We start from the raw sequence: 18,019 nt of genomic DNA on the forward strand, positions 1-18,019 counted from the left end.
AAGGAAGTATTTTACATATTAAAACAACTTGGAATGGCACTGAGCCTCCGCTGAGCCGAGGCAGAAAGTTCACTGAGCAACGAGTGAAGTGTTCTGCTTTTTACTTAAACGTGTGAAATGCAAACTACAGTTTTTTAAACAGTACATTCATATTACCCCCGGTTTGTTATTCAATACAGAGAGAGGAGAAATATAAAGAAAGAAATGAACTGACACATTTTTGTTAGATATATATACACTGGCCACTTCATTAGATACACCTTGTTTGAACTGCCTTTTGCCGTCCTTGATTTTTCATGGCATAGATTCAATAAACTGCTGACAACATTCCCCAGAGATTTTGTTTTATACTAACGTGACAGCATCACACAGTTGCTGCACATTTGTCAGCAGCACATACATGATGGTAATCTCCCAATCCACCATATCCTAAAGGTCTTCTGTTAGATTGAGATCTGATGACGGTGGAAGCCATTTGATTCTATCAACTGTATTCCCGTTTATGGTGCCTTTACCTTTAACTAACCTACCAGATAAAAGATCTACTGTACTGTGTCTGTTTTGTTTTGTTTTGTTTTGTTTTGTTTTAATGAACTGCAGATTATTCAGTCAAGATTGACAGTAACTATTAGTTCCAGGCATAACTTATTTTGTTACTTTGTCTTGTCTGATAAAGAGGTTTTCAGCTGTTCTCTTATTCACAAAGGGGTCACCACAGCAGGTAGCTCCACATGGTTGATTTGGCAGATTTTTATGCTCCTGACACAACCCCAAAGACATTTGATCTTTATAAATTACATCTAAAACCATTTAGAGGGACTATAACATACAGGTGCAGCATACTTGTGAGGATGAATTTCATATTAAGTATGATTTATATTCACATGATAATCATTATAGCATAAAAGCTTGTTTTGGCTCCTTCAAGGAGTTTGGAAAGAAAGGAAAGCACTAGATATGGAAATGACAAAAGAGGGAGATTCAAGAGCTAGGGAGAGGAAGAGAATATAGAAATGGTCTATGGTCTGATGAAAGCATTTTATCCAAAGGAAAAAGTTATGTTGCATTTGGAAAGGAACCCCGAAAGGAAAGAGAAGCGGTATATTTGTTCTCCAACATTGGCTCAGTGCAAATAAATAATTGCTTTGCATGCATGTAATTATAATGCGACATGCAAAATATTGGCATGTAAGTGGGAGGAAATGGATTTTGCAAGCAAGAAAATTTCAATGAGACAGGAGAAGAGGAGGAGGAGGATGAAGTTGGTACGGTTTGATGTGAATGTGTGATAGTTACAAATGCAAATGACCTACATGCTAAAAAGCAAGCAAAGCAAATGTTTAGCATTAGAAAAAGTGAAAAGACAGGGGGACCGAGTGTTGAGTCATTAGGAAACGCCAAAAAATAAAAGTCTATTTCCACATGCGCGTACTCTCACATATGTACAGTAAATGCAGCATGAAGGTCAGAAACCTCAGAAAGCTTCCTGGAAATCCTCCAATAGGAACATTCCTGCCTGTTTATGACCTGTTACACACACATGGGCGTATAGCACAAAAAAATCATTCCCAAACATATTCATACAACTTTATCTCCCAATCATGGTGCAAAGTTAAAGGAAAAACATAGATAATGCATGCTTACTACATCTGCCTTCTGTTTAATATTTGAACCCCTAAACGCACATGAGGCACACATGCATGCTCTTTAACATACACGCACATCTTAGCACACTAATGGTTATTCAGTGAGTGCTAAACAGCCAGGTGCAGCAGCATAATGTTGGCTCTATCATTAGATTTAGTCTTTTTTATTACAACTTTACAAATTTCTCTGGACAGTTTGGAATCAGGCCTCCTGGACCTTTTAGCAAACACATAGAGGATTTTATAATACCTTCTACTGCCAATAACATTTCTCAGCCTTTCTGGCAATGATATTTGATGGATTACTCTCATTATTTTTAGCTAGTTTAAATTAGAATAGCAGCTAGTTTGTAGCTTAAAGAGACATGAAAGATGAGAACGATGAAGGAAAGGTTGCAATTGAATGCAGACTATAATGTGTGTACTACTCTATATGTAAACAAATAAACCTGAACTCATTAATTCAGACAGATGTTTCTAACTAAAGTAAACTGTGGGATCGCAGCAGTGCAGATGTGCAGAGTTAAGCTTGGAGATTTGTGGTGCACAGACTAAGGTCAAAGGTCATGTGAACCTGTTTACACCTTCGGAAACAAAGTATGCAGTTTACGGCTGGTAAAAAGGATTTACAATGAGAGCAAACGCTCTGGATTCCCCTCACTGGAGGTCTTTTTTACTGGCAGCTGCAGCCACAGATATGACGATTTATCTACAAGCCTGTAAAAACTTAGAACAGGAACACACACATATGCATAAACATTTGTACAGTGAAGGCACGCCTACTGTGCAAAATGTAAACATAAAAATGAGTCAAGGACATATATAGTATGAGAACAATGACTTTTATTGAGTTTGATCACCTTCTTTTGTGCTGGTCAGCGCTTTAGTTTTGTCTTTGTTGGACGTGTGCTGGTTTCATGGAAATGTCAGTGTGTATGCGCTGGCAAATCTATGCTTACACATTCACCCTTCTTGTTTGACTTATCTTTCATCTATGTCATGATTCAGTAGACCTTGTTAAACCTTACTGGCATTAGCTTGAGTTACTCCACATCTGTGTATGTCTGCAGCATGAAAGGTATGAAAGGTCCAGATCAAGTCAAGCTGGTGTGATAGCCGATAGTTCTGTGACACAGTCACAAAGGCTTGCAGAAAGCTTAAACAGGGATTAAACTCTTCGAACCATTCTTCTCCCAGGAGGAATTACTCTCTGCTGTTTCTCCGTCTTTCACTATCGCTCTGTCTCCTTTCATTTCCCAGATGATGATTTAGACTCTGCTTCCCGACACACGGTAATCCCTCTGTGAAAAGACCCCCGTGCTTCCCACCGTGCAGAAATCAAAAATGTCATCTTGTCATTGATTCATAGCTTTTCATTGAATTTCTTTACTGATCTGATCTGTTATAGAAGCCCAAGGGAATTTTATTACTACATTGTACTGCAAAGAATCGCACAGTCTTACTGTATCACCCAGACTTTTTGCCTTTAACTGTAAACACCGGCATATTCAGGCTGTCTGTATACATGTGGGTATGATCTGGCTGAGAGAGTTTTTAAGATCTGTTAAAGTACAAAGCTGGAATTTCGTACTTTCGCCTGTTTGCACCTGTTTTGAAATTACATAATTCTAAACAGCAATTTCTCAGTGTGATGCCATGAAGCTTTTCTAATTTGGGCTTTGGGTTTGTAACGACGTATGGTCAGTAATGCTACCCTTTTCAGCAAAGTATATTTTAGGTAGTCTTTATTTTAGGGGAATTAGTGCAAAAGGATGGTCTTGAACTTGTGGATCTTCAACTTACATTATCAGGATCTTAGAGACAGGTAAAGAAGTTCTTATGATTTACTACAGCCAAGCCACATTTCTGATTTTTTGTAATATCACTTAGATTTTACATTTTATTTGGACATGCTCTGGAAACTAAAGAAGCAAGCTAGCAGAACTACAGTTACACACTTGCATAAGGTTAGCTAGCTGCTATTACTAACTTTGATATGGGTGAGCACTCACTGTAGTGATCAACTGAAGCTAAGGTGGCAATAATCCTCTCTGCCTTAAGTCTTGTGACTCCCGTGTTCAGACATGTTTTTCTTAACCATGGAAATAATTGTGTCATCTCCCTCCACGGAGGAGGTTATTTGTTTTGGCAGGGTTTGCGTGCGTGTCATTTTGTCTAAAAATACGATCGTTTGCAAAGTTTTGAATGAATTCTGAGAGGACTGCTCTCACGTTAAAATTCCATCTGCCTTTCTTTCAAATTGACCCCACAATGTCAATCTTTAAAGAAAGAGAGAGAAATGGCTGCCTACTGTAGTCAGTTAGAGAACTGTTGTTGATAATATGATATAATAAGCTCAAGTTATTAATTACAAATAGATACTTATTATTCATTATCTATTTCTACATAATATTCCTGTAATCAAAATAAACTTGTCATGCAGCCCTTTGCCGGTTGTTACTACACTGCAAACATCTTAAAGGACATTTAAAAAGAATAAAGAAAACAAAGTGATATACAAATATACAAAATACAATACTACTCACTTAAAAGTAAATATGGAGTTTTGCGCTCTTGAAGAGCTTCTTGTTGATTTGTCATGAAATACCAAGAACAGGCCTCATCTGACCATGAAAAGCTTGTCAGTCAATTGTCCAATTATTTTAGAGCCTCTGAAAATGGGGCACTATGGATAAAAATGCCTCTATCCATCCATCCATCCATTCGCTTATCCTTTTCAGGGTCGCTGGAGCCTATCCCAGCTGTCATAGGGCGAGAGGCGGGGTACACCCTGGACAGGTCGCCAGTCTGTCGCAGGGCCAACACACAGGGACAAACAACCATTCACACTCACATTCATACCTAGTGACAATTTGGATTATCCAATTAACCTATCCCCACAACCTGCATGTCTTTGGACGGTGGGAGGAAGCTGGAGTAGCCGGAGGGAACCCACGCAAACACGGGGAGAACATTCAAACTCCACACAGAAAGACCCCGGCCTGATGTTGGAATTGAACTCAGGACCTTCTTGCTGTGCGGCAACAGTGCTAACCACCGTGCCACCGAGCTGCAATAATGCCTCTAATTTCTAAAAATTTAATGCAGAACTTTTATAAAACCCCTTGAATTAAAGCTGAAGTTCTGTGCTTTCTGCATATTGATTGGTTGATTTAAAATCAACTGAGGTATTGTACAGAGCCCAAATTACAAATCTCATTTCTATTTTTAGCCTATTTTTTTTAGAGTGGTGACTGTGGGTTTATTTTGTATTTTTCTGTGTCTATACAGACAGATGAAGGACCAATCAAAGAAGGTGGCCAACCTGAAGCACAAGGAGCAGCTGGAAAAGAGCAGGAATGCCCAGATGATGGAAGAGGCCAAGAAGAGAGAGGACAATCTGAACGAAAGCTCGCTGCAGATAAAGGTATGCAGGGGGAGGATGAGGAAGCAGGAAGGAGGAGAAAGAGAGCTGTAGAAAGTTGGAGGGGTGAAATGAGAGGGTGAAAAAGTTTTCCCCCTTCTCGGTGTCCTTTGAATATTTTGTGCTATAACAACACTGTATCATCATAATGTGACAAGGAGCAGCCTAAGGCAATGTCAAACTTTTTCTCAAACACACACACAGCTTTCAGTCGGGAGTGTGTGAGAGGGATAACTGAAGAGGATAATTGACAGGGAGAGCAGATAGAAGATGGAGAGAGAAGAGGTGAGGAGATAACAAATGTGGGAAGAGGGGAAAAAGTTTGATAAAATAGGTGGAGAGGTGATTAGAGGAGGAAGAAGAGAGCTGCCAAATGAGTGCTGTGGGCTTTTAAAATGGTTCCCGGGATCTGGAAGCTACCCCACCCCCCAACTGTGCTGGGCGTGTCAGATGAACATATGTGGGGTGATTACTCTAACTTTGGTTTTCTTCATATATCTGCAGAATGTAATTTTTCTTTCAATTCACTTTTCTCTCTTTATAATTTCATCCTTTCTTCCTACCATTCCCACACTCCCCCCCCCCTCCTGTCCATCTTCCTCCTCCTCCTCCACTTCCAGTAATTGTTTACCTCAGTGGCCTCTCTGATTATAGGCAGATGAAAATACTCAATGCATATGCGTATGCACCCTCTAGCTATGATTGATCTTTGGTTAAAGGAGTTCAAAAGTTGTCATTCATGTGTATGCGTGTGGTTAGGAGATGAGCTGATGGTTATGTGAGTCATTCAGACATATGAGACCACAGTGGTTACAACCATAACTGGTGTGTGTCAGTGCTAAGTCATTATGCACAGCTCAAACAGCACTGCAGACTGTAAATGGAATCTGAGAGTAATTCAGACAATAAATTTCATTTAATACAAATAAGAAGTTTTGAATTAAAGTCCATCTCAGTCTGCATAGTTAGACACCAAGTAATGTTGGAACACTGACGACTAAGATTTTCAGCACATGTGTTGGAGATGTTCTGGAGGTTTGTTCATGGCCACTGTAATGTCCCCTCCCTCTCACCCCGTTCCCACTAGTTATTCATTCAGCTTTAAAGTAACCAGCAAAGTCAGTTGGCTGGCAAGAAGAAAAATAAATCTTATTTTTGGGGAATTGGTGGGAAGTTCATGTTGTCATTTTATAAGAAACAGCTTCATGTGTGATCACAATCGTCTGAGGGAGATGGAAATCAGACTTTCTTGTTTCTGAGTCTTTTATTCTGGTTCTGCAAACGTGAATGGGAGGGGGTGTCCAGGGTGTTTTAATCTAGGGGCATGCTAAGCAGCTGCTTTTACAGAAAATTCAGAGCACGTTGTAATTATATGATGGATGTCAAACAAAACCAGATGAGTTAGCCATGTCATTTACTCACACATACAAAATTACTAAAAGACATTTGTAGGTACGTTGTGATGCGAAGAAACTTCTGAGTTAAGAAAAGTTATGATGTATATTAATCGACAACCTGCCTAAAAGTGTGGTGCCCATGCAGCTCTGACCCACTGGAGAATGGATCTTTGGGTCCTGCTTGTTGTGGGGTCAGACCTCCACGGGTTCTGCTTGTTCCAATTATCCTAGGCCACATGAGCACTTCAGAGGCTTTTTTAAACCTCGCTCAAGCAATTTCTGAGCAGTTTTTGCATCATCTTTAGCCTCAGCCTCATCCCATGGGGACATGGCATTTTGACTTTTCTTGCACATCATTTAGTACGTAACAACTGCATGTTCAAAGATGAAGCTTAGCTTTTATACTTATTAGATCCAACTACTCCAAAATAGCTTGGAGAAATTAAAAACACAATCACACAGGCATCTTTGTGAGCCACAGAGATTGCTCTAAACACTCCATTTAATTTCTTTTTAATATGATTCAGTTGTTACTCTTGGCTCTGTGTGAAAGTGAGACTTTTATATGGTCATCTCGAGGCACAGTCAGAGCACTGATGCCTCATCTGCCTGCCTCTCAAATCTTGTGTTAGTGAGAAACAGCCGGTCAGAATGAAAATTAGCTTAAGGGACAGTGAAGTAGAAACAGCTTGATTTAGGCATAGGATGGCTAAAGGGTTGCACTAATTCCCAATATAAGACAAATACGATGTATTGTGAACTAATAATAATAACAAATGCAGAACATAGGTATGTGAAAATTGTGAAAATCTTAATTTTAAAGCACATATATCTGGTTTTATATATGCCCATCACTCACACATAGAATAGATTTCTATATATATATATATTCTGCATTTAACATTAAGGGTCCCCAGATGATGAATCCCACTAAGTTTAGTGACTTTATTCTCTATTCCCATCATAGCTACATTTGCAGTTTTGACTGAAAAGTTGCTGTAACTTTTTAATGGATTTGCACAAATTTGGTTCAGACGTTCACGTCTGAGACAAGATTATTTGTTCTAACTTTTGGGATCCCTTTTTTCATCTACTAATACTCTTTTCTTCCATACGTTTGCTTTGTAGGACTCTCTCCGTCAGAAGGAGGAGCGCATTGAGGAGCTGGAGGAAGCGCTGAGAGAAAGCGTTCAGATCACAGCCGAGAGGGAGGTGGTGCTCGCCCAGGAGGAGCAGGCACGCACACAGGCCGAGAAGCAAGTACGGTCTCTCTCAGTTGCTCACGCACGCATGAAACTGCATGTATAAGGACCCAAACCTTTCCTTAAACTCAACCCCTATCAGTTATTTTCTCAAACAGACACAGATGTCCTCACTTCTGAGGATTTTCCTCATTCATTCCTTTGCTTTGCGGCACATTTGGACATATGATGAAAAAACATATGGGCAAACATATTTAAAGCTACATAAAAACTCTTTTTGACATAGATAAACATCGCAGTGCCAAAAGTAGCTAATGGCAGTAGCTGTACACTTGCCAACTGAGCTCATTCAGGTGTGGCTCTGTGTGTGTGTGTGTGTGTGTGTGTGTGTGTGTGTGTGTGTGTGTGTGTGTGTGTGTGTGTGTGCGCGTGTTTGTCCAGTCACTCTTCATTTGCAGGGGAGGTAAATACATCTCTATTTAAAGAACAGCTTGCATTTTGTCCACTTTAGCCTGCAACACACAAGCAGCTTTTTCAAATGAAGCGCAAGCTGACCACTCCAATTTGTAATGTGTTTTATCTATATTGAGGCACTAAGGAAAGCTCGTACCGGTGTTAAGGGAGGCTCAGAACGGAAGGGTTTTTGGTGAATTCAACCTCAGACCACAGGGAGTGTGCATATGTGTTGTTCCCCTGGGTACCAGTGACTTAACGAGGCCATAGAGATGGGAAATGTTCCTCAGTGCCTGGATGCGTTTTGACAAGTGGGAGAAAAAAAACTGTGTGGGCTGTACGGATGAAAACTGCCCTGAGAAAACACGGTCGGCTGTAGCTGTTGGCAATACGGCTGGACTCCATTGTTATTACTCCTGCTAAATGTTGGCTGCCTGTTCTGGCTTTTACTTACCGGACTACTTCTGGACCGACATGTAAAGACGGGCATGCAAACAGATGTTTTACTTTTGAGGTATTTTGCTGACATCCTTGCCCACAGTCAATGTTAATGAGCACCAGAGCCAAACAAGTAGCAGGCAGAGAGATGGAACAGAGCAAAGACAGATCATGGGCAAAGTCAAGCACACGATAGGTTATTATCCGGAATAGTAATTACAGGTGAAATAAGACTTAGCTCTTTCAGATCCATGTGCAAACAAGAAGTGTTGTTTTTATGTTTCAGATTCTAGTCAGGATCGGGAAGTTTTCAAAGGTGCTTAGTGCAACAGGAAAATATGTTTAAGATGATCTGCACGACAGGTTGAATTTGCCTTTTGATGTAATGATGCAACCAAGAAGAAATAGCATTCTGCATTTAGATATTTAACTCTCTGGGATTTTGTTGCAAGAAACGAACATGTGTGAATATCTGATATTCTAATTAGGAAATGTAGTTTATTGAGTTTTATTCTAAAACCATTAGCTGGAGCATGGCTCAGGTAGTTGACATTTATTTGCTTTCCCAGCAGTGTAGATGCCTTTTGTGGTGTTTGAACATTAATAAATCTTCATTTTGTATTTTACCATCATGTTATCATACTTGCCAGTCAAATACTGGCTCTTCTGTGTGTTATCCGTAAGGTCTTTTTCATTCTTTGACACACTGGCCATGGCAACACTGAATGGTAATCAACTCATCACACAAAGTAAAGAAATCTGTATTTTGTGGAACACCAGCGTGAAGTTGCCCTATGCCACGGCCCCATCCGGATCACCCGCTGTAGCAGGGTGCTAGCAGCTGCTGCTAATCAGGTGCCAATCAGCCACCTGATTAGCAGCACCAGGGGTACCAGAAGCTCAAAACAAGAGTCAATAGCAGAATAAGATGTTTGGTTTGTTTGATGGAGAAGTTTTGGGAAGTTTTCCATGACCACAACCCACAAATACATTTCCCCCCGTAGATATGGCACCAGTTAAGGGGAAATAGACAGGCTTTCCAATGGTATAAGACTTACTGCCAAGAAAATTGTTACAACAAATAAATAATCGACCAAAAACATTTCCTTAGTTTTCGTGATAAGTTTAGATATCAGCCTGCTTTTAAGGAATGTAAATGTCCACATTCAGGGGTTGGTTGGATGAATGGTGATGGGTTGAATCATCATATGTTAAAGTTTCATTGACTGCACTGATTTATTGATGTTTCTTCATTTTGGACTTGCTTTTTAGTTTTGCTTTCATTCCTTTAATCAAGATTTAAGCACTAAAAGCTGCATGGTTAGATTTAGCAAAAGATTGTGGGTTTATTATTATTATTATTATTGTTATTATTATTTTCAGGAGAGACCTAGCCTAGAGGGCGGTAGAAGTTACAGCACAAACAAAAATTAACTCTGCATGTTTAAAAAAAACTTATATGCTGTGTTTGAGTGCGTGACAGGCGGGTCTCACTGGTGAGGAAAGCTTTTTAAAATGCCAAAACAGCAATATTTAATGGCTGTTTTTAACTGTAGGAATTTTTAAAGCCCTCAGGAACCTTACATTAGTTTTAAACAAAGCTAAGAAATTTTTTTAATTTAGCTCTTTTCAGTGCAGTCTTTTCACGAACCACAAGAAAAGCCCAAAGCAAAGTTCCTTGGCTAGATTTTGCAAAGCTAATCATCACTCATTGGTCAAACACAATCCTCGCTGCTGTTATTAGTTGGCTGGACTTCGTTCACACAGTGAGGAAGCACCGAAAGCCACAAGTATTAATATTCGGTCAATGGTTTGACGTTTCATCTAAGCAGAGAGCTACAGAGAGAGATGAAGATGGTGAACAAGAAAAGCAAACACATTTTTTCTTTTTTTACAGCAGCAGCATTGCTACGTGGGAGACAGGAGTTCTTTCTTTTTAATCTTGATGTGTTTCTTTTATGATTTAATAATTCTTTTATTTAAATTTGTCTTAAAATTGAGCCCCAAAGAAAGTCCCAGAGTCCTGAGTTTAATGGTTGCCTATTTCCTGGAGCAAAAAAAAAAATTGAAAAAAAAATTGCTGCTTAATGTCTTTACTGTAATTTTGCTAAGCTATCACAGTTCATTTGGCTGGAAAAACTTCAAAATGCTACAAGTGACAGCTTTAATTAGATAGAACAGAGGCCATTTAGGCCAGGACAGGGTCCTGGAGAGTGTCCTCGTGTTAAAATGCTTCAGTCGAGAAGGAAGGAGCAAAAAGCGTCAGCGTGTGGTGAATGAGTGGAGATGGCAGCCAAACACTCCTGGCAGCCCTCTCCCAACAGCACTAACTCAACCTTTCAGCACAGACATACATGCACATGTGGATGTGGCACTCGCAGACAGTGCAAGTAATATGCAAGACGCCGGACCACATACATGCATACTTATTTCTTTAAATGCACACGCACAAACACGGCAGAAAGAAGTGCTAACTGCTATTTAAACAGTATGCCGGCGCTGCACAACGTTGCATTCAGCAGGAGCCAGATGGACCCAAGTTTGGTTTTGGAACTGGAAACTCGCCTCTGTCCCCACAAGTAAATTGTAAATAAATATTTTGGTGTTTCTGTTTTTTACAACTGCGTCACTGCAATTAACCTTTCACATAATAAATTATAAAATGATGACAGAGGCAGACAATTTCCTCCCTTAATGAGGCCGGCCTGTTCAAAGGCACACACACATCACTTATTATGGGGTTGGCACAAATGCGTACACACGCATATGCAAATGCGGCCAAACCAGGGACATTTATACTCGCATCTTGACTCCATATTGGGAGCCATACACACAACTTTTATGTCCAGCTATAGAGACAACACGTGTTTGCATAGTTGTAGGTGTGTGTGTGTGTGTGTGTGTGTGTGTGTGTGTGTGTGTGTGTGTGTGTGTGTGTGTGTGTGTGTGTGCGCGACTGTGTGATGAACAGGGTTTTTCCGGCATAAACACCACATAAAAATATTGTTAACTTTTTCTGCAAGACATTAGTCACTACTGTATTTATGATCGCTGAAGGAAGCTGCGTTTTTGTGTGTGTGTTGTGTGTGTGTGTGGGTGACAGAGAAATGAGTCAACAGAATGACACACCATGTCCGTCTCTTCCGAAACCAAAGACAGACGTCCTCTTCTCCTGCTTCCCGTCTTTTATTAACCACACAATTTCAATTCTTGAACTCAGTGCACCTTCTTCTTTCATTCATACTTTCCTATGCTTAAAATAAAGGCTGAAATCACCCTTATTCACACACGGAAACACTCTCAGAACACTGAAGGGGTTGCTGTCCATTCCCAGCCAGACCTTGTCTCTCCTCGCCCCCTCCCACCATCCCCCCATCCACTAATCGCTTCTCTCTCTTCCTCTCTCTTAACTCCAGGTTGGTATCATGTCCCATCTTTTCCTTCTTACCCCCAACAAACAACCCTCTTCTATTGTCCACTATCTTTCTGTCTTGTCTGAACTAGGGCTGTGCGATATGACCAAAATCTCATATCCCGATATAAGAATTCTATCGTCCTGATAACGATATAAATCACAAAAATGTAACATTTTCTGTAAATTCTTTGAGTTTGAGTCTAAGGTTTATTTTTTAGCACCTGGCGGCTCTTTTTTACTTCTCATCCGTAAATAATCTGCTCTTTCACGTGATTCAGATTATTTTAAAAAGTCTCAACAGGATCTTGAGCTTTATTGTGAAAGGTTTATGTGGAACATAAACAAGCGGACACGCGATGGCGTTACCGTCGTTGTTGCTAACCACAACCCATAAAAACAGCCGCTTGTCCGTCAGTAGTGTGGTTATATTAAATATAAGAGAAAGAGAGAACTTTAAGAAATGAATATAGCCACTACAGTGACCATCAAAACGATGAAAAAATATTGCCGTAAACAGTTTATTTTGCGACACCACGAAACAAACGATAGCGTAAAATGAAACGATAGGCGTTTTTATATCGTCATCCGATATATATCGTTATATCGAACAGCCCTAGTCTGAACTGTATTTCATGTTGCTGCCTGTCAGTGTCTTCCTTCTTGTGCATTTTCCTCTGTCTGGTTGCTTCTCTTTCATCAGCTTAGCATTTGCTTATTTTGCATTTTTCCTCCCTTTCTTTTGACATCTCTCACCACAAACAATCACTTTTCTTTGCTTCCTTCTTTTTCTTCCTTCGGCTTCCTTGATTTGTCTTTGCGCCTATCTTTTCATTACCCTTTGTATTCTCCGCCTTTCCTCTAGCAATTCCTTTTACATCCTTATGTCCGTCTCCACCTCCTTCACTGTTGTCATTCCCGCTTCTCACATCTCTTTCTCTGTTATTTTGTATGCAGCTCTCTCACATTCCAATGCATGAGTTCATCACAAGCGGATTTAGGTGGTCAAAGGTAACAAACAATCATCCCATACCTTGCTCGTCTGCTTTTTACATTTGTTCATCTTTTAATTTTAATTTTTTTTTATTATATTTCCTTAATTTTTTACAGTAAGTCGTAAATAATTTTTAAAAAAAAGCCATTTAACAAAAGCTTTTATTGGATCTGTTCATTTTGATCAGTCAACAGATGCAACTTTGATGGAAAGTGAAAAAAGTAGAATTGTAAGGATAAGACTTTGATTTGTTAATTGGTAGAAATGTTTTGGGGCATGCATAGGGTACACTATGAATTAGTTTTCTTTTTTCAGTGGCCTTATATGGGTTTGGATATAAAGAGACATATTTCAGTCAGGGCCACTTCAGTCAAAAGAAGTTTGTCATTTCCTTCTAATGTGGGGGAATTATGTTGTACTGGCATACGTGGAAAGCCATTTAGGCATAATGCAGGGAATGGATTGGGAGGGAATCTTTAAGAGTGTCAGCTGAGCCTTCAGCTGCTGAAGGTGCGTCAGCTAATGTGCTGGGACTGCAGCTGAGCTTGACTTTGTGGCCTGCCTGAACTAACACTATGCCTTTTCTTTTTTCTCTGTTTTTCTGTTTTTTTGTCTCAGTTCCCGTCTTATTTTTCCGTTCTCATTCCATCACCAGTGTGTTCTTAATTGCAAATTAAATCTTAATGTACTTATGCAAAGCTTTTCACTACAAGTCCTTCATACTACAAACCAGAAACACTATCACAAACCTGCACATCGATGACACATACAGCCTTTAAGTCTGTATCTTTCCCAAGGACAGGAATAAAACCACAGACTTTGATTACCTTTGTTTCGATCTCCTGAGCCTGACACCGGTGTACACAAATGTATCACAATATTAATGAGAAAACAACAGAGAACAACTTTTTGAACTCTGCCTTTCTGCATCACCGTCAGTGCTCTGGAGAGAGACGAAAGGAGAGAATGAGCCAGAAATTAAGATCATAGTGGTGGTGGAGAAGATGCTGAATCCCATTATAAATATCAGTCATAACACGCATTTCTTTATGGTGACTTGTTTGCAGAAATGTTTGAGACATCTTTCTTTACAAGCTAATCTGACGTTCAGAATCCATGTATGCAACCTAAACCATTCATACACATCTACAAATAAACATCTGTAGCCGAAACAGGCACGTTCATTCATCTTGTGAAAGCAACACTTTGTTTGGCTGTCTGTGTGTATGCGTGGCTCCATAGATTTAGCAAAGATATCCAAACATGTAAAGATCGGATGTGTATACATAACATGGTAATCCAAATAAAACTAAGGGGAAATAAGAAGAGAAGATCTCAATGTCTTTGTGGTTCAGGTCAGAAGAACTTCTTCCACATGGCATGTAATATTGTCTGAGCTCAGCAGTGTTTAAAGTACTACCCAGGGTGCCGTATCTGACTGTAAAGCTGTAAGTTGTGTTTTGCAAAATAAATAAATATGTTATTAAATTACAATCTCAGTATAAAGCAGGGACTGCACATTAATTTGGCTGTAAGGTCTCAGCGACAATGCTTCAAGTTCACCGTTTGTCTTTAAGCATTCAGAAAAACAGCGATGCAAGACGAATTTATGCTAATTTAAAACTTTAGAGGTGTGTAGTATATAACTAGGAAAGGAAAGAAAAAGGTTTCCAAAGAGAAAATGTGTGTGCTTGTGTGTGTGTAGTGGTTATGTCGTTGAGAGAAATCCACACTGACCTCACTCACATTAAACTGACAAACTGATATATGCCCAGTGAGAGAGTGGGACACAGAATATGTATCAGAGAAGAGCGGGAGAAAGAGAAACAACTGAGACAGGGGAAGGAAAACAAGGAGGAGGAAAATCAACACACAGTAGGTCACATATGCACCGTAATAGACGACACGCTCGCAGACATAAAGACTAATATGTGCAAAAAAAAAAAAAAAAAAGGAAAGGAAAGGCGAGGAAAAAAAAATGAGCCAAAATATTTACACTGTGTTAACTTGTATGTGTCAGGTGGAGGACCTGCTGGTTGCTATGGAGAAGGTGAAACAGGAACTGGAGGTGATGAAAGCCAAGCTGTCATCAACTCAACTCTCACTGGCTGAGAAGGAAGGTCACCTGACTTCGCTGCGGGCCGAGAGGCGGAAGCACCTGGAAGAGGTCCTGGAGATGAAGTAAGAAGAAGTCTTTCTCTCCATCTAACTGAAAAAAATTTAAGCTGTTACATTTGGTTACATTTCGTGTTTCTGTCCTTTCACGCGGCGTACGTAAACGTGCACAATGCCTCATAAAATCTATGTTCATTCAGTTTCATTCATTTACGTTTTCAGCCGTCTCATGTGGCTGCGTTATAGTTTCATCAAAACAGCAAAAAATAACAATATAATGGAAAAATAGTTAATTTCCCTCTAAAACTGTAAAAATGTGACCACAACATGAATGAATGGCGAAAATGATTGTGTGGATATTTCTCAGCTTGCACCACCTTATCACATTGTTAAAAATGTCTAAATACATTGTTGTCCCATTGAGCTTTTAAGGCATATTTTACAGTGTGCTCTCCAATCATGTCCCTGATCTTGAAAAGCGATGAAAGAGTTCGAAATATTGTCCATCCATCCATCTGCTTCCGCTTATCCTTTTCAGGAGAGAACCAATCGCACTTACATTCACTCCCACATTCACACCTATGGGCAATTTAGTGTTTCCAATTAACCTATCCCCACTAACTGCATGTCTTTGGACTGTGGGAGGAAGCCGGAGTACCTGGGGAGAACCCACGCGAACATGGGGAGAACATGGGGAGACCCCAGCCTGATGGTGGAATTGAACTCAGGACCTTCTTGCCACCGTGCTGCCCCCCATTGGGTTCATTTAAATTTATATTAATTCTTTTACATGAACATACTCTGCATGGCTTTAGTTTCTGTGCGGGTTAGTGCTCCTATCTACTTGGTGGTGTGCCGACTGCCATCCACTGTTGGCAACACACTGACCAGAACCTCATACAAACTCTGAGTATAAATCATTTACCCAGTGAAATGTAAAGTCTTAGTATGCTTTGTGGGAAGCCAGACTGGGAAACCTGCTGCTTTTAGACATATCTCAACATTTGAAAATATTTTTTGGACTACATCGTTATTTAATAAAAGCGTGGGTGATGTCTCAAATGTCCTAGAAAATATTGATTGCTGTATCATACGTCAATATCCGGTCTGAAAGTACAATTCCTAGAGATGTGATTTGTGGTACATTTTGCACACAGCCGTGCTATGTTATTCTCTTTAATGCAGAGGTTAACGTAAAAAGGCTGCATTCAGTTTTAGTTTAACAGTATAAAGTTTCCAAAGTTTCTCATTTATTCTCACTGCTTAGAATTTAAATACAGAACAATCAACTCTTGATATCTCCAGGGGTCTCTTCTGCTGCTTCAGTTTCTATGACTGGTCACATTGACATGATCTTCACCCAGCACCTCATTAACTCTCTCCTCTTATTCCTCCCCCTCTTTCTTCTTTTATCTTCTCTCTCTTTCTCTCCACACTTTAAAATGATATACTTAAGTACTGTGATAATGCAATAACCATGTACCGCTATAAAGCTCTCGTAATATGATTGATTACATTAACAGACACCTACACAGTCTAACTCAAGGTACGGTTTAATAGATGGGTTTGTAGCTTAAATGCAGCAAAGAGGAGTCCCTTCTGCTATTTTATATCCTCACTGAGACCTTACAACAAGGTCCAGTTTAGTGGAACAGTGCACTGGGCTGAAAGAGATGCCAAAGAGACTGTCAGCATGCCCTGTCTATTTAAACAGATTGTGGGACAGTCAACTGTTGGATCATGGGAAATGAGGGCTTCCATTGTGATTTAGTTTTCCTGAACTCCAAGTTTGCATTTTTATTTTTGTTCTTTTTTAGGGAGACAGTGTGTGTGTGTAAGTCTGTGCATGTCCATTCACAGTCCAGGTGAGCAGAGTTACGGACCGTTTTATTGGTGTAGCAATGACTCGTGTGATTATTGCAGGCGTCAGTGAATCAGAATGTGTGGTGTTGTGTTTGCATGAAATTGCGTCTGTGTGTGCGCGCACGTGTGCAAGCGCACTCTTGATTGATTTACCGATGTCAAGCCCTGTCTAGCATTTCTTTTATACATACAATGACTTCATGATGAATATTTACGTAACAGGCACAGACGTGAATAGACACACACACACATGCTTCTTATATCCTGTACACAGAGTTACAAACAGAGAACACACAAACACATATTAACGTCATATAAACACACACATACATGCTGACCACCCCATAAGTATAGAGTACCAGGAGTTTTTCACGGTTCAGAATCGTACTTCTGGGCATGACTACACACAGCAGTAACAGCATGATGACTGACTGCTGAAAGTTAAAAAAAGAAGTTTCCATTTTACTTGTTCAACGGTAAAAAACAAACAAACAAAAAGAATTTCCAAAAGTTTATTCTGTTCATCTGGACGTAGCGTTTTGTGGGAGAAATGTTTCGTCACTCATCCAAGTGACTTCTTCAGTCTCAGCTGACTGCAGGTTTCCCCAATCTCATAAACAGTATATTTCCATAATGACTGAAACCAGCCCAGTGAAGGAACAATAGGCTGGGAGGTCAGTTCCTTAATCTTAATTATGCAAATTCTCATGACCATTGATCAACAACCACTGATCAATGGCCTTGAGTCCCATTCACAGAGAGTTGGGGAATGGCTGCAATCACAGCATTGTAAGATGGCGAAAGATGTACCCTTAGGCCCCCTCCTCGATTCAGAGATGGTCTTTCCCTTTTCACGTAAATGGCCTCCTTGACTCTGCGCTCAAACCAGCGTTCCTCCCTGTCCAAGATGTGTACATCCTCATCCTTGAAAGAGTGTCCACTGGCCTGTAGGTGTAAATAGACTGCAGAGCCTCGGTCTTAAAGGTGCACCCTGTTTATGTATTTTCGGTAAACCATACAGACTTGGTGTAGACTCCCCTGGGTATAGCCTGCGGTATGAGGTCCGGTCAATAGG

The 18,019-nt window shown here is 40.1% G+C and overlaps 1 protein-coding gene across 15 annotated transcripts in view; it reads left to right on the forward strand.

The window, feature by feature from the left end:
* LOC101463811 (ELKS/Rab6-interacting/CAST family member 1) overlaps positions 1 to 18,019 on the forward strand; it is a 157,767-nt gene that overhangs the window by 74,607 nt on the left and 65,141 nt on the right. For 8 of the 15 annotated variants that reach the window (XR_013093956.1, XR_013093958.1, XM_004548203.3 and 5 more), the window contains 4 exons: positions 4,938 to 5,073; positions 7,596 to 7,727; positions 12,930 to 12,983; positions 14,987 to 15,147. Coding sequence is in view for 10 of the 15 variants with exons in the window: in XM_004548203.3 (XP_004548260.3) it covers positions 4,938 to 5,073; positions 7,596 to 7,727; positions 12,930 to 12,983; positions 14,987 to 15,147 (483 nt within the window). In the remaining 5 variants the exon portion in view is untranslated. The remainder of the gene's footprint in view (positions 1 to 4,937; positions 5,074 to 7,595; positions 7,728 to 12,929; positions 12,984 to 14,986; positions 15,148 to 18,019) is intronic. The other 7 variants (XR_013093957.1, XR_001167507.3, XR_001167508.3 and 4 more) reach the window with 1 other exon arrangement.

The sequence above is a fragment of the Maylandia zebra genome, linkage group LG17, assembly GCF_041146795.1.
Source record: "Maylandia zebra isolate NMK-2024a linkage group LG17, Mzebra_GT3a, whole genome shotgun sequence".
NCBI lineage: Eukaryota > Metazoa > Chordata > Actinopteri > Cichliformes > Cichlidae > Maylandia > Maylandia zebra.